This window comes from Brachionichthys hirsutus, unplaced genomic scaffold, assembly GCF_040956055.1.
Source record: "Brachionichthys hirsutus isolate HB-005 unplaced genomic scaffold, CSIRO-AGI_Bhir_v1 contig_177, whole genome shotgun sequence".
In the NCBI taxonomy this organism is placed as follows: Eukaryota; Metazoa; Chordata; class Actinopteri; order Lophiiformes; family Brachionichthyidae; genus Brachionichthys; species Brachionichthys hirsutus.
The window spans coordinates 94385-116283 of record NW_027180396.1 but is presented as its reverse complement, the minus strand read 5'-3'; the positions used below and the strand labels follow the sequence as shown (position 1 = coordinate 116283).

Sequence of the window (21899 nt, the reverse complement as noted above, 5' to 3'; positions counted from 1 at the left end):
CCAGAACCGTTACGGTTGAGCTACTTTCGGGTCAGTCGTCGTGAGCACCCACAGGCCTGGTGCTCATAACGCACAGACGGCAGCACCGTTTCATGTTCTGGTGAGACTACACTGTGACGAGCACTGCTGCAGCTGAACGCGGCGGCTTTAGTGATACAGCCCGGGTGGTTCTCTCCATAAAGTCTAGATAGATGAACATTTACATCCAGTGTGACGGCCTTATTACTGTCGTTTCTGGTTGAGTGAAATGAACACAACGTTTAACCTACTTGTCTTTTTGTTGCCAAAATGAGTTCTATTTTGTTTTAAAGTAGAATATACTAGCCGAGCACACAGTTAAAAGGTATTTGTTGGAGACACTAATTGATTGATGCTACTTAAAGGCTCAAGGAGAGCAGCAACGCGTTCGGTGGCTGACATCAGTGTCGGCGCGTGTTGAGAAAACGACCACTTCACTGCCTCGTCGGTCGTTGCAAGAAGGCACTTCTAGCAAAAGTACTTGATTTCCTGATGGACTTAGCTGAGACTACATTTCCTTTTATTACAGGCGCAGTCATTTTTACTTTCAGGGAACACATTTTCACCAGAAGCGAATGTGCAGATGGAGACATAGAAGCACAAAACTCGCTCCAGTCCTGAGTTTTGTTTTTAAAGCAAGACAGACTGTACTTGTCTTTTCTTTTTGTTTCTAGTGATAGATTATGATAAAATGATCACTGTACATTTCCGGTTTTGTACATGTTTACAAACTATTACTATTTAAAGAACTGGGAATCCCTTGAAGGGATAGAAACAGATCTGGTCATTTTAAACATTTAAAAACTAAACTGGCAAACGTCTTATCTGTACAGGCTCGATAGTTTTGTACAATGAAGCTGACAACTCCCCCAGCTTTCAATGGGAGTTGAACATTATCATTACCACGTTGTACAATGTTGGTTTCATTCTGCCCCTTTATCTTACATAATCATGCCAATTGAATTATTGCCACCAACATGTTGCCTTGACTGTAGCAGTACGATTAAAAGTTAAGACAGTGTCTTTTTATTTACGGTCAATGCAAATCACTTAAACTGGGTCTATTTCCTGTCTGCATAAAACATTTTTAGGGAAAATTCAGATGCATTACCAACTGCAATACCGATACATTTTCAGAAGTAATGTCAGTCAAAGAGAACTAAATATAAAATTTATTATGGTAGTCAAAATGTACAACAGCTGCATAAGCTAACTTACAGCTCAAATATAGAGGCTTTGTGCTTCCACTCTTTCAGAGTGGAATAATATCCAACTTAGTTTTGAATTTTGTAATAAACTGAGAAAACCATACATAAAAAAAATACACACCGGCTCACAGTTATCAAACGTTTCAAAGCAGGAAAGCTAACGTGAGATGTATCTCAAAACTATTACACAATGGCCAATTGTGCTGAGAAGGAACTTAAAACCAGAAAAGACTTTAAAATGTTTTAAAACCCCTTCACCAAAAGCTTTTATCTGGACTAGCTAGACGCTTCACCCCCTTAAGAGCGATTCCTATGGATCCGATCGATCCAAACAGTGCTGAACCATTCAAAATGTTTCGCCCCACAAAACCCTCTGCTCTTAATCTACATCCTATAAAATTCAATCTTAATGCATTTGCACTTTATTACATCCCCCGCCAATAGTGAGTTGAGACATAACATGAATTACAAATTAAAGTGCATCCCAACAATTTCACTGAAAGTTGAAAGAAAAGTCATCGCTGTTCAAAAGCCATTTAAAATTACTATCATTAAAGCACGTGCTTTATATGTGAACAGCAAAAATCTAGTAATATCCAATTGATTTGAAATTGTAAGAAATGAGATATCTCAAGTTTCCCCATCAAGTCGGTTCGGCACCGAGAACGGCACCGACATTTTAATAATAGTTTTGTTCTTCATATGCCTTAAGGAATGGTGTGTGCATATATATAGTGCTTGTTCAGGTCACGTCTGTCTGTTCTATTATCTCAGAGGACTTTTCAATACAACTACAATAAAATTAATGAGTCACATAAAAAATGAGAGACTTCAGATCAGCTGTCCAGCTTAGAAGTGGTAAATGTGGCCGACGGAGACGGGAGACAAACGTGGAACAGAACAACGAAATCATCAGTATGCACTTCGTAGGCCGCTGCTCCGTGAACTTCCACCGCCTCCTGAGTGACTGTAGTAACCGCCGCTTCTGGGACCTGCAACCAGGAACACATAGCATGTCATTCATCAGTGCACATATGTTTGGAGAAATAAAAATTCCACTTGGCAGCGGACTTTTTGAACTACGGTATATGAGAATTTCTTTTGAAAACGCACCGGTACTCATTTCTGCAGCGCCGCTGGATGTCGAGTTGAGAAACAGTTCAACGTAGCGATGCTCTGTGGAGAAGAAAACAAGCCGGCATTCATACCCGGTGCGCTGGTTGATGGAAATAAAATCCTCCCGACATGAGTAGTAGTTAAAAGTGTAACAAGAAATATCCCAAACGCAGTCATGAAACACATTTTGTTATTTTAGTTCAGGGTCTTCTGATCTGTCAAGCACAGAGTTTAGTTTTAGTCCTATTCCTAGAATGAATTCCAACTCTGCCGATAGTCGAGCGGTTCTGTGTCATTAACATTATAAATGGTGAATAATCACAAGGATGGAGAACGGGAAAGTAAACTAAGAGCACATACGCATGTGGTTCTTGTCTTTGGACATGGCTGCCACAGCATCCTCGTGCGAGCGAAACTCCACATCTGCTTCTCCGGTTGATTTTCCATTGAGAGCCACGTCGATGTGGACCCTCAGTGGGTTCAAAGGAGCGAAGAACTACACAGGAAAAGACGTATGCATACGTTCATGAACAGGGTTCAAGCAATAAAAGAGCTTCGTTCCTACCCAGAGACACCCTCAAACTACCGGTAAACGAGTAATTCAACCCTCAAATCACCCTAAAAATCTCTTAAAATAAGATTTGTCTTCTTGCCTTTTAAGGCACAGAATAGCTTCACTTCTTAAAGTTTTTATTATTTTGTTAACTATTATTAACTTGCACCAGGCTGAGTTCTTATTTGGTTATTATTGGCTAAACTTTAGAAGAAATGCTAAACTATAAGACTGTTTTTAGAATTGTCAGATTTTTAATTCCCTTACACTCCCATTGATGGGATCAATGATGGCGGTTGCTGTAGTGGTATTGCTCAGTGTACTGGTTTCACTCATTTGCGATTCATGAGCCCAACGATGACTTCCTTACCATAGATTATTAATCCCTAATAATATTCTTAAATCAGTGCGACCTGGGCCCAGATCAGGAAAAGGGAAATTGATGGATAGATTAAACCAAATCACGTTTTTACAGAGTGTCATCGTGATTTGATGGAGCTTGTCAGGAGCAGGAGTGACGGTTCCAACTTTAACGTCCTGCGGTATAAACTGCCGTCACAAAAACGCATCTTTAAATAAATACATGTTCAGCACAATCTGGTAGCTCGTCTCATCACGCGTGTTCTTACTTTAGCGATGTCTCCCTCTGTGGCGCGGAAGGGTAAACCCCTCATATGGACAAAATGGCCATTGTGGAAGCCTGAACAAGAATCACTTTGAACACTGTAACTGCGGCCTCCCATCCCTACGAAAAACACACAATACCACATTACCAAACACTAAATCACAAAATAAAATCTAGTCCTGCAGATGAAAGAGAGATTCTCTGGAAAAAATGCAAGTTGCACGCTGGTTCAAAACAAACTAATATTAAAAGGCCTGAGCCTTTCAACAGGAACATTTAACTGTATGGACTGAGGCTTTAAACATGAACTCAAAATGACAGACGGCGAATGCAGTTTGGACTTTACCTCTGCCTCCTCGTTCCACTCGCACTCGCTCATCAAACAGCCCATTGCCAAAGTCGTAGCTGCTGAAACCATTGTAGGTTTCAAAGCTACTGTAACCTGGACACACACACACACACACACACACACACACACACACACACACAAATACAGGCCTTTAGATCCTTCTGTATAAGCAGAAACTTAAAACGTACTCAAACACGTTCATTAACGTGCTTTCTTCATGGCAGGGAAACATCTATTTGAGGTCGGTTGTTCACGTCGATGCACGACAAACATCAGATTAGCGACGTTGCTAGTACAACAGTCCACACTCAGCATAAGGTCAAAAGGTCAAAAACATTTTGATCTCGCCCTCATCTCAGTTTGATTTCTACTTACCTCCTCCATAGCCCCCTCCACTCCGCATGGTGTCGATCAGAGCCGCACCGCGAACAGACCCCTGCCCAAAATACCCTACTCTGGATCCTCCCATCATGGGCCTATCGTACGGCCCGGGTCTCTGGCCTCCCAGCCCCCGCCGGGGCAGCTCGTAGTAGACTCTGATCTCATTCCGACTGCTCTTAAAAATCTCGATGTACCTGCAACAGAAGAGGTCCATGCAGCAGAGCGGAGCAGAGGAGAGGGTCATGGGACAGAAATGGCTGGTTTCATGCATAGTAGAACAAACACCCCCCCCCCCCCCCCACCCCCAAACAAACATTCCTATTCCTCACCTAAGAGTTTAACTTGAAACTGAGAATGTGAATGACTGAACCTCAATAAACTTTGATGCTTATCTGGCTTTAGGGCGGTGTTACAGGACTTCTACACCAACCTCACCTTTTATAACTTAGTTTAAAAAATAAATCCTTCAGGTGTTGTGTTGATTCAGGAATGCTTAATCCCTTCTTTCACAATAAATCATCCACAGGACACTTTTATAAAAAGGGATAGAGAAGCAACACCAGATGATGGTCTGATGGTTAAATTGAGCTTCCAAGTCAATACAGCATCAAAATCTAACACCAACGTTCTATATTACATCATGACCCTTCACCCCATTAATCAACATGTTATCATTGTTACAATACATAAACCCGTTAACCCTCCCATATGCATTGAACAAATATAATCATTGCTTTATCATAATTATGCACACCAACCCATGCTTATCATTGAACGGTAACAGAACCCATAGCGTTAAAACCCACAAATACTCCATTATGACCACCCATTAACAGCTAAAAGAGAAGTCCATCCCGTCCCCGTCCAGCCCGTCCCTTTCCCGTCCGTCCCACCTGTGCCCTATTCTTTCCTTGTGTTTCCCCAGAGCCTTTTCTGCTATCTCCTTTGAAGCAAACTGCACGAAGGCTTCCCCTGTGCTCCTCCCCTGGTAGTCCACTGGCAGAGTAATCCCATTTGGCACGATTCTCAACCCTTCAACCCAAGCACACATAAATACATAGGTCGGTAGGTAGACTGATAGAAGTATAAATATAACAACACCCACTGAATCACTGGACCTTCAGGATTAAAACAATATCATGACAGTAAACAAACTGCTTTTAATTGATGTTAAAAGGTTGGCATCTCAGATTAATGCGTTTACTTAGACACCCAGACAATTCTAGCCTTTGTGTCAGCAACTACAATATTTAATTAAGTACAGATGAGCTTTTTCTTGAGCAGATAACAAAATTAAGGTCAATATTTATTTTGATTACATTATATAAAAGCTGCCAGAACACAGAATGACATAACTGACCCCAGATCAGTGTCATGGGACCGGCTCCTCTAAACCGAACCTGCCCTATATTTTAATTCCTTTACAATGTTAAAACATTTATTTAGATAACAAGAAGACGGTTAGGAGCCAAGTAACAACTGATAACTGGACAATTTAGTCTGTGCTACAAAAAGACCAGACAGTATGCTGAAAGACTGTTAACTAACTAACCTTAACCCTCAATGTACTAAGACTAACTCTTGTGTTGACAAATATATGATAGCAAATGCTAATTTATGCTGTCAGGTTGCTCAGCAAAGAGGAAACCAGCTGGCGGTTCATTTTAATTCGACAATCGTTTCCTGTTCTCGCATTGCTGCTTAATTAACAACCTCAGAATAACGAGCTATACTCTAGTGGAACGTGTAGTTAAATTCTACTAGGGCTGTTAGAAGTCTGCCTCAAAGAATACTTTTACAGAGCAGCACATCTATAAATACTATCCCTCGCATCGACATGAATTGTGTTTTATCACTTAACTTAAAGAGAGCAAAGTTGAACTTTTTTTATATACCTGAGAAGAACTGAACAATCTCTTCTTTGCTGCAGCCGTAGGGAAGGCCCCGAAGTCTCAGCATGCAACCGCTGCTGCTGTCATAATCAGCTGGACCGCTGCGTTTCAGGACCCAGTCCATCTCGCTGCAGTTTGACTTGAACACTGATGCAGACACGTAGAAAGACGGATTTACATGTAAAGAGCTGAACGGGTAACTAAACTTAGACTTTGTTTTTGAAGCTCTTCATGCACACCTGTTATTTTTACAGGGAAATCAATAACGCGCATTACGACCAGACTGAACAAACATCTTCAAACTTTGGACTTTCACTGGCATGTAAATAATAAAGCAATGATTTGACAGGAAATTAGACACAGATTATATTGCTTACCCTCTACGTATCGGTGCCCCATGTATTTGCGGTCCTTGGATAGAGCATTCTTGAAATCATCGGATGTTTTTAATTCAATAAATGCCTCTCCACTGGGACGGCCTTCTTTAGAGTAGGTGAAACACACTCCGTTTACGTGACCGACAATGTCACAGTCTGTAAGGAAGAAAGACCGGGTGAGATTTCCTGGAAATGACGCCTATTCAGAGACTAAAATAAGAGTAAAAATCTTTAGAGGTATAACATGATCTGATCAACTTGAACTTGCCAGAAAGTAGAATCAAAACATATAAAACTATCCGATTCAATTGAGATCCTGACAGAAACTTTGCAAATTTGACACAATAAAGACCGTTCTCTAATATGCCCAATATTTCTTGACAATTTCATCAAGATCTGTCTGCAACTTTTTCCGTTATTTTGCCAACAGATAAACAAACAACGCCAGCCTCGGTGGAGGTAAACATTTAGTTGAGGCTGAAACGTCGGTCTTACATACGAGTACAGGTGAGTACAGGTGAGTACAGGTGAGTACAGCCTGTTCTCACCTGAGAAAAAACTCGCCACTTCCTCCTGCGTGCAGGTCCAAGGAAGTCCTCTGATCCGGACCACATATCCCTCCTCATTCAAAGACATCCTCACCGTCTGAAAGCAGATACGAAGCAGACATTATATAATGTAATAACACTATTAACTAATACGGTTAGCTTCACGATACAGGTAATAACCATTGTGAAATAATAAAATAACAGCAGCATCATATGCCTAATAGTCGCTAAATGCAAGTTTCCGCAACTCCTACAGCAGCTAAACACGCTAACGCGCTAACGCGTTACTTCCTCCTCCCAACAGAGTAGCCAAGTAACCCGAAGAGTTATTCTAGCCCGAATAGAACCTTCCCATATAACCCCCTAACGGGATGTTATGTGTTCTCAAACAGGCACTTATTTGAAGTTCATCGCGGAATACTATTTTTCCAATCTCGATTCTAGGATAGCTAGTTATGCTAACCTTTCTCAGCCGTCGGTCTGACGTGTAAATGTTAGCTTAACATTACCAGCTAGCATGCTAACAGCTAAAGCTAACTGTAGGACATTGACAGCGGTCAAACGCAGGGGGTTAACCCCAACGGACGAACGGGCCCAGCGGGTATTAACGTACGACTCTCGACGGAAATAAGACAGAAAACAAAGAAAAAAAATGCCTGACCGCGAAGAAATTATCTTACAGCCACCGATTCTCCCCGGTCCTACTCTCCCGAGCTCCAGGCAGGTATCAGCTCAGCTCTCGCGATGCGTCGGTCGATCGCGAACGATCCGGTTCCCGTCATTGGGAGCCAAAACGTTTTTTTATGTTAAAGTCTAACGTGATTGGTCGAGATGTGTGTGGGCGTCTGTGTTTCCACAGCGAGCAGGGGGGGGGGGATTTCCACACGCACTTGCAGCACAGCGAGCAGGGGGGGGGAGGATTTACACACGCACATGCAGCACAGCGAGCAGGGGGGGGGCAGGGAGGGAGAGAGCTGTAGAAAGTACACACGCTAGAAAGGGCAAGGAAAGCAAAAGAGAATCTGGACACATTTTAATGCGGTTGACGGCACAAACGCAGACTGCAAAATAAAAATCTCATACCTCGCAGGCTCTACAAGCAACTTACACAGGCACATGCGGGTTCTTCATCTTATAGTGCCATTAGAGGAGAAAAGAGGAGCAATGGAACCTGCTAATGAAGGTCTCCGTATGTGTTGCTGCAGCATCGCCCAGTAAACTAGCTAGAGTACCTACAAGCCAGAACTCTATGAGCCTAAAGAGTCTGACCTCAGCAGCATCATCCAGTAAACTAGCTAGACATTTAATAAACATTTGATATATTGTATGTTTTTACATTAGTAGCTAATTTTACAGAATGCACATGATTTGGTATTAACTTAATTTTGACAATGCTAGACCACTACGAGCCTATAGAGTCTGACCCCAGCAGCATCATCCAGTAAACTAGCTAGACATTTAATAAACATTTGATATATTGTATGTTTTTACATTAGTTGATAATTTTACAGAATGCACATGATTTGGCATTGAATTAATTTTGACAACAACAAAAAAAAAACTGAGGAGCCACTTGGGAGCCAAAAGAGCCGGCTCTTTTTAGTGAGCCAAGCCAAAAGAACCGGCTCTCTTAAAAGAGCCGGAATTCCCATCACTACAGCTAACCCGAACAGGTTTGTTATCACGAGACTTGGATACAACAATAAAGCTGGGGCCTCAATATTACTGTAGCGCTACTTCCAATAATAATTATGATCAGGAACCTTACAATCTTGATAACACATTTTCAATGTAATACTATGTTAAAATAGAAAGAAATATTAAGATAAGAAGTGTATGATAAATGTATATATTATTCTGGAAACATATTTATATAGACTGGCTTTTAGCTGATGGTGTCCTCTATTTTAATTATTAGCATTTTTTATTTCACATATTATTTTATAGTTCTTGCTTTTAAACTGAAGTTAAAAATGTATTTTAACTTCACCGACATATATTAAGTTTACCTACTGTTTTGGATTCTTGATTATGTACTTTTGTTTGTCTGTGAAAGCACTTTATGAATTTCATTTCTTGAAAGGTACTATATAAATAAAGCATATTATAATTATTATATGTGGCATCTATTTTTAATTAGCCTGTGGGATTTCAGCCCAGCTGCTTTTGGGAACTGTGAATAGGCCATGCCGTTTACACCTAAACATGCAAGCAAAGGATGATAGGAAAATATACCGGCCTTGACAAAGGCTTTTTACCAAATGAGAAAAATTCTGTTTCTGATGAAGGCCAACCACCTCGACTGATTCATCTCATACCGTCATATCTTTAAATGTGCCAACAATCAGGAAGGACAGTATTACACACTTCATTAGGGTTTATATAATTTATTCACACAAGATCAGAAAAATAAAGAAACAGGTAAAACATCAAATCCCACGGCCTAAATATCAGCTAATCTGCTCTAATCAAGTAACGCATCAGTTTATTAGAATAAGATTATAAAAGGCAAAATGGTCCCAGCAGGTTTCTTTACTTGGTAATCATTTGTAAGTGTGCAACTTGAAATTAGCTTGTCTGTTCCAACATGCTTTAATGGAAATCATTATCATCATCATCAAAATAGGCCTTGGCTACTAAAACATTTAAAAACAGAGAAAAAGCATCTGGTTTAAATTTATAGAGGTTCAACCCAGAGATTGGATCCATTAGGTTTTGCCACTCAACACATGTCAGTGTAAAATAGTGCAAACAAACATGTATGTAATATTAAAAAAAAAAGAAAAAAAAGAAATGTGCATGCATTTCTATAATTACATTTTTCATTAAATGGATTTCAACAGTTCCATACTATGAAAGATAGAGGACAGCAGTGATTCCTGACAGACGGGCAGACACCTGAGACCTGTTGAGACCGTCTCAACTGAGAGACACAGGTGACATGGAACAACACAACAGATAAGATGGTCTTCCATCACAGGGAGTAGATCGGGATGGCCTTGTGGGCAGCTTGTGGGAGCTGGATAATGTGAAGTAATGGTCAGGAAATAACTTCGTAAACCCACGATAAGTACTTAAAACACTGCACTGAAGCCATCTTGTAGCTTCAACCACCAGTTAAAGGATATCATGTTCTCTTGCTGGAGATGTTTGAGCAGTTTCTCCACTGGGGCGTAGTGTCGCAGGGTTGTGGCAGAACCGACCATCACCAGTTTGTGCTTCGCCCTGGTAATGGCTACATTCAGGCGGCGCCAGTCCTTCAGCAGCTCCCCCAACTATGAAAGGAGACACAGGAAAAAAAATCACGTCCGGTTCCCACTTACCATACTTTAAGCCATGTCGAAAATAAAGGAGAAAGGAGCGATGAAAAGACAGCTAGGAAGGAGAAGCACTTACTTTTTCTCCTTCTGGATTGCTCCTCACAAAGGAAAGAACAATCAGGCTTTTGTCCCGTCCTTGATATTTGTCCACTGTCTTCACCTCCACCCCGGTGAATACAGAGGACTGCAGAAGAGCAGAGATACTCTTCAACTGCTGTCTGTAGGGGGTGATGACACCGATATCTCCAGGCTTACATCCTGCCTGAAATTATAAAGAGAAGTCAGGAGGATTGTCTCCATTTTAAAACACCTTTCTCCTTTTCTTTCACAGCATATCAGAACCTAATCCAAGATAAGGGTTGTATAAATGTGGTTGGTGAAACAGCAATAGTGGGGTGGACAGATTAATCCAAGAACTCACATCATTTAAATAGTGTTTAAATATAAAATAACACCTTTATCAGCAATGAAAGCAGCTTGTGGATGATAACAGCCTCAGTGTGATTGCTAATCCCACTCTGCTCCAGAGACTCCAGAGCTGGCACCTACAGGAAGAAAGATGGACAATAACACAAGAACTGTGTCTTCTGGACAAAAATGCTGTCTAGAAAAGCAAATATTATGCCACATAAGTCTTCTGACTTAATTCCCAGCCAACACCAAAATGCTAACCCAATGAAGCTTCTGCATCAGCCTGAAAAATGAACCCTTTTATTAGCAGCTGGTCAGTAGACATTTGTAAGTAGCAGGAAAAGTAGAACTAATATTTATTATTCTAGAAAGGTCAGAAGATTTCCAATTAGGCAAACAACTTCAAGCAGACTTTTAATTTTCTACTTAAATACTGGGATCGTCTCTTTCTGCCCATCACAAGCTGCCACCAGAAAGTAATTGCACAGTACATTTTTACTACATCCTGTTCTAGTACACCAACCATTGAGCAATCTAGGAAGCAAACAGGGTTGCTTGGCAACAATGTGGTCTGTATCCAAGCCAGGTCATGCAGTGGATCAGCCTCGGCGAAAGAACTGAGCTCTGACTGGACAGTAGGCAGGAATGGCAGGTTGAGCAGCGCTGTGGCCGTCCTCTCTGAGCCACACTCCAGCCGGCCTTCGTACATCAGCGAGTTACTGAGGGACATTATCTGACTGCAAACACAGGCAAAGCAATATTTACTATTATGGAGGTTTACTGTGTAAAAGGCAAGAAAAAAGCTTTTATAATACGCTGACATATTTTAGACTGAAAAAGCGCAATATAATGATAGAACTCATCAACATCATTGACTGATCATTTACTTTCATTAATACTAAAAAATAAAAGCATTTGAAACGTGACTACATTTGGGATATTAATTCCTGGGCTTCGGACAATCTTAAAGCTACAGTCGGTCAAGTTGTTTGTAAAATAATACTTCATCGCAGGGTCACACATAGACAATCATTCCCGCACGCACGCACGCACGCACTCGCACCTACGGACAATTTAGCGTACCGGTAACCAAATTGCATGTTCTCGGTGGCGGGAGGAAGCCGGAGAACCCGGAGAGAACCCAAACGGACACAGGGAGAACATGAAAACTCCTCACAGAAAGGCCCCAAGTTTGGATTGGAACCTGTGACCTTCTTGCTGTGAGGCAACAGCGCTACCCACTGTGCCGCCTATTATATTTTCTTATTCTTAAGAAGCCTCAGTAACGTGACGTGAACAAACACCAGTTGGATGGTCAGAAGAATGTGTGTGGGCCCACCGGTTCATTCGGTACTGCACGTTGAGCTGGACCACGGCCTCATCATGGTGCTCCAGTCGCTTAAACAGACTTTCATCCATCCCAAGTGACCTGGAGAAAAGAGAAGGAGAGAAAAGCATTCATTTCACAAAGCCTGTTGAGCTGACGCTGACTCTCTCACACACACACACACACCCAACCTCGCTTCCGGATTCTGCACTATTGGTGGGAGCTGTTGATGATCTCCAACCAGGACAAATCTCTTTGCGTAGAGCAGGGGTCCGATAGAAACAGGTTGGCTGATCTGCGAAGCTTCGTCTACGATGCAGAAATCAAATCGGCGGCGGGTGAAAATGGGATGCCTCATGCCCATGCAGGTGGTCGCCACCACCAGCTAGAAAGAAAGAGCGGATCCGAGTTGAACGGCGTGACACAGACTCATTCCACGACGAAACCGCAAGATACAATACCCACATTTTAAATGTCTGGAAGCAAGAACTTAGATTGAGAATTCTCAATATGGAAAACAAATCTAAAAACTCACTTCTTTATTGTAAAGATGCTCCAGTTCTGACAGACTGTGAACTCCCTTCTTCCTAGTTTCCTCTGTGTAAGGCAGGATGTCTGGATGAACCTGCGAGCAGAGAGAGAGAGAGAAACCAGACGGGGACACGGTAAGACATTTAAACAACCAATCTGGACCTTTCATTACGCCCGAGCGCCTATCCTAGGCGTAAGGGGCTATTGCTTTTGCAACGCAGAAGACGACAAGTTGACGAGCACAGCTCGTTCCAATTTCTTTTTGGGTGAACTATTCCCTTAATACAAAAATCCAGCACTTTTCTTCTTCTTTTTCAAGTCATAAAAAAGCAGACAGTTACAAAAGTGAACATTATTCCCTGTCGTGTCGGTCACACATTAAATAATAATAACAGCCCGCCGTGCACCTTCTGCCCCCGACCGAGGCGCAGGAACCCAACCCGGAAACGTTTCAGCTTCAGCAGGATGTTGTCGACGGCCGAGTGGGTGTAGCTCGTCAGCAACACGCTGAAGCCACATGCATGAAGGATGCGAACCTAGAAGGAACAACAAGGAATTTACACATCAAAGGAGGAGAGATGTTTACTGTTCTAGTCCCACGAGGCTGTTGATGGCGAGGACTTGGAGTTTAGGTTGTGTTCATGAATCACGGAGAGCGGTTTGGCTCACCAGTGCACAGATGGTTGTGGTTTTGCCTGTGCCTGGCATGCCAACAACCAGTGTGTAGTCTATGGACAACAACACCTTCTTCATGGCCTGCTTCTGTGGTTTGTTGAGACCTACACACAAACACACAAAGTGAGGGGAGGTCTCTGTGTACGATTTGGGACTCGGTGGAGGCATGCGCTCGACTGACTGCCCCTCTATTTACCACGAGTGTTCATGTAAAGAAACTGTCCAAGCAGTAGCGTAGAACAAGTTCTAACATTGAAAAGGACAAAGGAAAGCGAACGAGAGAATAAGAGCAGAGGACAGCAGCTGCACCACCTTTGAGGATGTCGGCCACATCGTCCTTGGCCTCTCTTGGAAGGACGGTGCTGAGGTTGGAAATAAACTCCGGAGGACGAAGGTCAACGACCAGCTGCCTCAAACGATCACTGAACAAACGGATATTGGCGTTAAACACCACATGTGTTCAGGACAAAGTCAGAGGTCTTATTTCACACAACGACCAAACGCACCATGTGAGGCGATGCCTTGTTACCCGCCCAATTTCCCAGGGTTACGACTATACCTCATCATGACGTCACGTGAACCCTACCTTTCCTGAGAGTTCTCCATGAGGTTGGACAGATTTGTGAGGTGAGAACTGACGCCCACCACGCCTTCATCCCCATCCAACCGGAACAACAGCCCACTGTGTTTAGACAGGTCTCTGAACGAAATCAAGCAGGAGTAAATCAGATTAAGGGACTTTAATTGAGCAGCTGGGGGAAAATAGCAGGCAGCCATAATGTCCTTCATGGTTTCATTGATGGTTTTCTGTTTGCTAACTTCCAGTTAAATATACAATGAAATGACGTTTCCACCTGTTCAAAGTGCAGCCGATGGATGTCTTGCTGACATCATGCAGGTATCCTGTTGCCAATCCAACCAACCGACCAGCAATGTCACTGACAACAATAGGATCCCCCCTCGCTAAACCGCTTTCGTCCAAACCCTTCTGAGGCGCTGCGCTGGATCGCTGGAATCGGTGGAGGAAAGCTTCTGCAGACTGCGCCGTCACTGGGCCACAGAGCTGCACATCAGCCACGCAGTTTCCATTCTTCTCTCTGAAAACAGAGCTTATTAAGCTAAATATTTGAAACCATTTCAGAAAATACTTTTAATTTCCTTTTGTGTGTCCAAAGCTGGACATAAAACGTAGAATATTTCATGAGAGCCCAGCATCTTACCGCTCCTCTGCAGCCTCAAGCCAGACACGCTTTTGGCCATTCTTGGACTCCATGGTGACCGCCTCAAGGCAGCAAAGTAGCAGCCAATGGGAAAAATACTTTATGTGTCGAGGGGTCAGGTGACCCGTCTCCTGTTGCAGGAAATCTCGAACACTGTGCTTAGAGACGTTTTCAGAGTTGCCATCAATCGCTCTGGAGACGGTGAGAAGACAAATTAACCTAGATACTCGCTAATTCATTACTTGAGATTAACATTGACTTCAGTCGTGTACCTTTCATATAAAGCACAGTTTCTTCTCCGAGAACAATACTGGCATGTTTGTCTGTCTGTCAGGACGTCTGGAAGTCTTGCCAAATGGCTCCGCCCTGCCTCAGTCTCCACGCAGTGGTGAATGTGGCGAACCAAGGTATTCCTCAGCTTCAGGAGCTCTGAGTTAAACAGTGGAGCAACAAACCCAATGGAGAAGAGGATCCCCATGTGACGACAGCGGATCGCCAGAGTTTATTTCCAATACAGAATGAATATGGTTCAAGCATGTAGGGGGGCATCGTACCTCTGCGATCCATGTGAGTTGGCACTACAGGGTGCAGGTTGCCAGTCTTCAGGTAAAGCAGGAAGCCAGCACCAGGATTGTATCGATCCTCGGTCATTAGCGTGTACAGGATGACCTACGTGCACAGACATGTGAGTACACGTTCCTTTCTGTGCCGACTACACCGGTCTGCATGCGTGTCTGTCTTGTTAAACACGTTGTGGTCCACCAACCTGACTGCGATGCGCTATGGAGTTACTCTCCTTCCCAGTTTTCAGCTCCAGGGGGACGGTCCTGTCCTCCGGGGCCGTGTGACGTCCGCTTCGCGGCCTTTGGGTTCGAATCTGCGCCGTCACATCGATTCTCCCCTTCAGACCAAATCTTGGCGCCCACACGCTCTCTTCTATATCGGCCAACTCTGCAATTGTGACAAGAGTTTCCGATTCTTGGCCTCTGCTCGGAGCTCCGCTGTCAGGCCTGGGGGGTCAAACAAACAGATAAACAAAACCGATCCTTCAGCTGTCAAAAACTACTCGCACTAAACACGATAGATATGGAGGAGCACGACCATGAGCATGTACGACAGGACCCCAAAGACGGCGCAGGCGAGTAAACTGGTGGGAGGACCGGTATTCCTTCAATGTAAAAGTCTAGTTTTAATCATCCAACCCGTTTCTCCCCCCCATCAGATGATGAACAGACACATCTGATTTGAAATCAATTATCTGATGTAGATTTTGAGTGGAGACTATAGGGGGGGGGGAAAGCAATTTAATGTTCACAAAACAAATTGAAATGTCTGACACTGAAAGAAACATATGGGAGCACTATTAATACATCTGGAGCACCGTTGTGTGTGTGGGTGTGTGTGTGTGTGTGGGTGTACTCACATTTTGAGACTGATAGCTTTTGGTGTTGGAGAACTGAGGTATTCCTCAGCCCAGCGTTCTATTGAGGGCAGATATTGATACAATTCCTCCTTCATCTCTTCCTGACTTACACCCAAACTGTACCTGGAGACATGGGACAAAATTTGACTGAACAAAAAACCCCAAAACACATAAAAAGATCAAATATCTGCAACGTGTAATCTGACCACTTACATGTCTCCCAGGTACTGAGGGCTGCAGAGGGACTGGTCAGCCAAATCAGACAAAGTCTTCATAGAAAAATCTTTAGCTGTAGCTGCGTTTTGAAAGATTTCATGGACCATACTGCCCTTCAGCATTTCCTTGGAGCCACCGTCAGCACTCTGCAAATAGAAGAGGAAAAGACTGGACTTACCACCCGAGGGCTCTGAGCTCCAGCCGGGTTTTTAGTTTACACCCATGTCTGTCCAGACTCTCGCTGCAGGTGATGAAGCCTGAAGGTAGTAAGTGCAGTTCTTGAGGAAATGGAAGCTGTTATTAAAGTAAAGGTTCCTGTATGAGACCCAGTGAGAAACACATCTTCACTTCCAGACTCCTTCTGTTTCTGAGTTAAGGCATTTTATAATAAAGTCACTGTATAGCTTTGACTTTTGGGGAATAAAAATCATGACTTTATTACAATCTATTATAAATTTGTGTCATATTGCTGTAACGCCAGAATGAGGTCGCTCAGCAAATCAGTTTTGACCTTACAGCGTTAATAATTTGTGCGAACTTTGACCACTAAATACTAATTTCTCTTCCTCATTGAGTGCAATTGGACATTCGTGCCACATTTGAGGTTATTCACCCGAGGGATTCCAGAGCAACAATTGCAGCGCTAGTAATCGCATTAAAACCATTTTACCTTGAACATATCGCCCAGCACAGCTTGCCTCATGCAGCGGATGGAGCTCGAGATGCTGGTACCCGAGATGAGGCTATCGGGTCGTAAAACCAGGAAGCCGTGCTCCCGATCTACTAACCAGGATCCACCGTCGCCTTCGCCCTCCAGATGCACCACATCCCCACGGCGAACAGGCGTGTCCTCCCTGGAAGAAGAATAAAAAAAAAAAGATCACAGCAGATGCAGGTAAAGATGAACACAATAAACAATAAACTGAAAACCTAAAACACCTAAAGATACATAAAAACAGCTACAGAGTCTCATTAAAGAAGCTTAAAGCCTTCATAAACTATCATTAAAAAGGAAAGGGAAAGGGAGGGGATAGAAACAGACCAAAAAAAAACCAAACATACAGTGTCCATACAACTATGTGATGATATACCCTTCAGCTAAAATATAAGTCAGATGACTTTCTGATTTAAAGAATGGCGAGCAGAGGCTTTACGCCTTAAACATTCAGTATTTGTATTGATACTATGCATAACGGTGTTAAAACACGTCGGTACTACTTTGATAAATCTGGTTTGTATGGCGGAAGCCTTGAACAGCATTACCATCCGTCTATCAGGACACACGTCTCAGTTGGATGTAGAGATTTGAAGCATGATATTTTCAGTGTTTTACAGCCAGGTCTCTCCTCCACATCCAAAACCCAGTAGCGGTTGTTTCGTCCTCCAGTCAGGATGACATGGTCAGGCACCTCACTGTCGGAGTAGAGAGGATGCACACACATTTTCTGGATGCACACAGTAAGGAGAAAAAAGATATTTTGTGTGTATAGGAAATGTTTTAGGTCTTTGAGTTCAGCTCAGGAAAACAGAGCAAAAACAAAACTGTCGCATTTATTTTCATTCAGTATATTAATATGATAAAAAAAAGGTCTCACATAGTGGGGCAATGTCAATATTCTGACTTGTGGAATCAAAAAAAAGCACTAAAATGAAAGCAAAGGATGCATTGATGAATAGCTCGATTGTGGAGGGATTCAAAACGGGATATAAATTCAGTGATCTGATTACAAAAGACGCAAAGTAAAACTATCCACAGTAACACGTACAAGTTTCAAAACACAAGCTCAATAAACTGAGCAAGCAAAAAACAACAACTTTGGACCACAACAAATAGAGGCGTGCAACGTTCAACAGCCACAAAGGTTACTGAGGGTTCCTTGACATTTTTTTCAGAATTTCTTTATACATTAAGAATATCGTAATTGGATAAATACCGAGGCGTTACATTACTTTAAGGCTTTATCGCCCACCCTAGTTCAGTAATTCTCACCGGCTTTTTCTGGATTTCTTCTCTGAGACCCGGCCTCCATCGTCCATCTCTTCTGCAAACCAGCTCTCCATCAGCCTCTCCTCCTCAGGACTTGCTGCCGTTGCTCCTGCAGGTGTATTGTGAAAAGGTTATACAAGTAAATTGGAGGTTTAACACTCAATATATATTTACCTGGGATTTTATAATAGTAAACAGATCAAACCACTCTTCTTTTCATTTAAATGCTGCATCCCCAGGAATTAAAACCTTAACCCCCAGACATTCAGGTCAAACACTTGAACTCAGTGCTTCAATAAGAGGCGTATTCAAGTGGGCTGGGGAGAGTTCTGCAGATACATGCAACAACACTGAGCTTTTAAACCCATTAATTAAATATATCTATATATATATATATATATATATATATACACAAGACTACCGGTAAGTAATAATCAAAATGTTAAGCTGTACCTTCAGCCTGTTTCTGGCCTGACAACGTCCCATTGTCTTCCTTGACTGAAGTCGATGCTGTTCTTGCAGCCTCTACCTCACCAAGCTCCCCGTCGTCTCTTACCTGCATTACAGATGTGATATTTTGTGCAGTATCTGTGTGTGTGAGAGCAGTTGGCGTGCGAGGAATCTCATCCAGGTGAGTGTGTGCGATTTGACAGTCTTTCGGATCGGTGGCTTTCCGCTCGGTTCCGATCAAAGCCAAACCACAGTCTTTCTCGGTTTCATCTTCCATCCAAGCAGACTCCAAAGACGGCATTATGCTTTTGTTGTCCTCGAGGACCACTTCGTTGTCTCGACAACAATCCATTGACTGGTCACCGGAGAAAAGAGGAGTATTCAAACAACCAATCAAGGGCCGTGTTGCCTTCAGATTGCTCCCCGTGAACACATCTGGTTCCGCCAATGGGTTAGCAGGTCTTTTCTTCTTGGCATTGTTGGACTCTTGAGAAGGGCTGATCAGTCTTTTTATGGAGCTTGAACACCCCACTTCACTCATACCTTTTCCAGAACCCTTTGATATAGCTCTCCGTACACTCTGCCCTTTGGGTCGGGGACTACGACAGACTGGAGACAGCTGGCCAAACCTTTGGCTCGGCTGGGAGATTGATTGACCTCGATATCTGGAGAAAGAGGAAGCAACCTTGATCTGACTTTTGGGGGTCTCCGGAACAGAAAGGAGAAACTCTGGCGAGGAGGGCAGGAGGTTTTCAAGGTCCAATACGATACTCTTCTTTAACGGTGAATGAGGTCTGATTGCAGACGTTACTCCATCTTCACTCTGAGTTTCACATTTGGCAAGCGCACCGCCGGTGATGGACAATTTTGTGGAAGACGACAGGCCCTATAAAAAAACACACCAAAATGTGTATTTGAATTCCTAATCTGAAAATTGTGGCAGGTAAAATGTTTGCATTCAGCATTACACACGCAAAATGATTATCTCCAAGAATGTATGCGCGGACATAAAGCAATAATATCGGTAGTTTCTATCAACACTCAGAAAAAGGGATAAACGGTACAGAAAATGTATCAAGGAGGAAAAAGGTAACGTGTTTTACCTCTTTGTGGTTTTGACAGGAAAAGAAGACTGAGATGTTCCGCTGCCCGGCTGGTGCCTCATGAAAACCACAAAGCAGACAGAAGTTTTTTTGTTTTTGTTTTTTTACAGGCATCATGAGCTTCCGTTTTTCTAATTGGAGCACATCTGACATTTCAGAAGTAAATGATCACAGTCACTTAGACACCGCCTGCATATGTAGCAGCACTGGAGGGGGGTTGGGGTTAAGGTTAGGGGGTAAAGGGAATGCAATCTGAGTTAATAAGCGACCATAATAAAAGATGACACAAAAAAACGTTCGCAGTAAACCGTCCTATCAGACGCTGGTTTGTTTAATTTGCCTTAAAACTGAACGTACCTTCTTTAGTTTGGTCCTATTCATATTGCCGCAGTATTGAAGCGTTTTCTTCCCGTCTGGCCACAGAGGAGGGAACTCAGCGATTATTAGCGGGATCTTTAACAGAACGCGAACATCTCACAGCATCTTTGGTCGACTCTGCATCTCCACAGCCGAGAATCGGTCTAACAAGAACTACAAGACGACTACAGGATTTGCAAAAGTCTTTTTGATAATCCTACAACTCTCTGCGGCGCCAAAGTTTGAGATTCGCAGAACGGAAATGACGTGTGGGGCACACTTCCGCTAAAACCAGAGACGTGTAATATTGTGGGACGTCCACATGCGAATAAACTGTACACATTCATAGCAGAATTTAATTTTTCCCAAACCCCGTGTTTGTAATTTCGTTTTAATTTACCTGTATAGTATTTAATTTTTTAATATTTTCCTTCTCATTATTTCCTTTTGCACGTATAATTGTAAATAAGTGATATTATATTCCTCACTGTTAGATTTCCTTCTATTTTATTCTCTGAAGATGTAATATTTTGGGACGTCTATGGCTGAAACGCTCCTTTTATTATTAGTTCTATAAGGACACAATTAACTGATTCCACCCGTGGTACAATTAATGAAATAACGAAAAGTCATTTCTGTCACAATAGTCGTTCACATCGTCCATGAAAAACAGACAAATCTTGTCTTTTGTTTGTACACAATAACTGGACGGCACTGACGTCCCTCCAAAACGCCATAATCACTCAAACATTAGCAATAAAAAAGAGGATTCAGATTATGTTGAAACATAATTTTGATCTTGGACAGAAACAACAACAACAACAGAAAACAATATTTAATCTATCATTGCAGCTTCAAAATAGCTAGGATTTATAAATAGTGTTTATAATTACCTCAGGTAGGTTTCTGGATGTGTAACAATGTCTGTGTAAAGAGTATATCTGGTGTAAATACCCTTCGTTGAACTCTGCTGCACCTTAATGCTGAGTAATTATTAACTGACCAAACTGCAACTGAAAGTTTATTACACCTTTCTTCTTCTTCTGCCACTGATTCACGATGGAGCAATAATGGACTTTGTTCTTATTTTATAAGTCAAGCATAAGATGAAAAAAAAAAAATTCTAACACTCTTGTTGGAAAGTCAAGATTTTGAGTAAAAGCCTTTCAAAGGGATGCATGATAAATATATCTAAAATGTAAAATTAATATTTTGTCAGCACATCAATAAAATGTTCAATGTTACAGTAAAGTCCTCAGTGTCAGAACTTGATTGTGTTTCCGAGGATTGCTCGCCTTGAGACAGACTGTAATGCTTTGATTTATTTCTTTTTATTTGTGTGTGTTTGATAAGATTAGCTTTCTCGATAAAGCTTTTACTGTAGTTGGTGCAGCTGTGAGGTTTCACCGCTGTGTGGATATTTGCATGCACGTTCATGTTTCCTATTCCCTTGAACCGCCTCCTACAAACACTACCTCTGTGCGTTTTTTCACCAGAGTGAGACTTCATTTGAGTCTAGAGAGGTCCACAGTTCTTCTTTCAACCACGTGGGCCTGGTTATCCTCACAAAAGTCAATCTTCATTTCACATTAGTTCAGGTTGGGGGACCCTGATTGACTGCATGATAAGATTTTGCTGTTGCCCACTGCCATGAAACAAAATACTGAAACAAGTCCAGAGGCACAAGCAGCAACAACAACAACAACAACTCATGCAGGATATTTCAAAGGTGGTTTGCTGGTTTTCATATTTGGATATTTTTTGCTGCAGTTTGTCTAAAATCTGGCAATTTTAGGGCTGTTATATTTTATA

The 21899-nt window shown here is 42.4% G+C and overlaps 2 protein-coding genes across 4 annotated transcripts; both read right to left on the bottom strand.

The window, feature by feature from the left end:
* Positions 1–1173: 1173 nt before the first annotated feature.
* On the bottom strand, positions 1174–7792 carry LOC137914590 (heterogeneous nuclear ribonucleoprotein H3-like). 3 transcript variants are annotated; one of them, XM_068758105.1, is made up of 11 exons: positions 7748–7792; positions 7068–7164; positions 6520–6675; positions 6146–6289; positions 5144–5282; positions 4245–4444; positions 3867–3962; positions 3525–3640; positions 2703–2838; positions 2340–2402; positions 1174–2218 (listed from the first exon to the last, which is right to left on the bottom strand). In XM_068758105.1, exons 2-11 carry the CDS (start codon positions 7153–7155, stop codon positions 2139–2141), a joined length of 1218 nt encoding a protein of 405 aa, XP_068614206.1. In that variant the 5' UTR covers positions 7156–7164; positions 7748–7792; the 3' UTR covers positions 1174–2138. The 3 variants fall into 3 exon arrangements, with proteins under 3 accessions (XP_068614206.1, XP_068614205.1, XP_068614208.1); XM_068758104.1 differs by having other exon boundaries at positions 7729–7779; XM_068758107.1 differs by having other exon boundaries at positions 7015–7164; positions 7748–7764.
* A 2249-nt stretch (positions 7793–10041) lies between these two features.
* On the bottom strand, positions 10042–20111 carry LOC137914599 (DNA replication ATP-dependent helicase/nuclease DNA2-like). The gene is made up of 25 exons (XM_068758115.1): positions 20088–20111; positions 19731–19787; positions 18631–19513; positions 18181–18286; positions 17454–17603; positions 16861–17044; positions 16188–16336; positions 15975–16097; positions 15318–15561; positions 15106–15220; positions 14824–14980; positions 14552–14743; positions 14186–14428; positions 13918–14031; positions 13644–13753; positions 13326–13435; positions 13064–13192; positions 12661–12750; positions 12317–12510; positions 12138–12227; positions 11322–11535; positions 10843–10932; positions 10464–10649; positions 10196–10342; positions 10042–10095 (listed from the first exon to the last, which is right to left on the bottom strand). Exons 1-25 carry the CDS (start codon positions 20109–20111, stop codon positions 10042–10044), a joined length of 4155 nt encoding a protein of 1384 aa, XP_068614216.1.
* Between the last annotated feature and the right edge of the window lie 1788 nt (positions 20112–21899).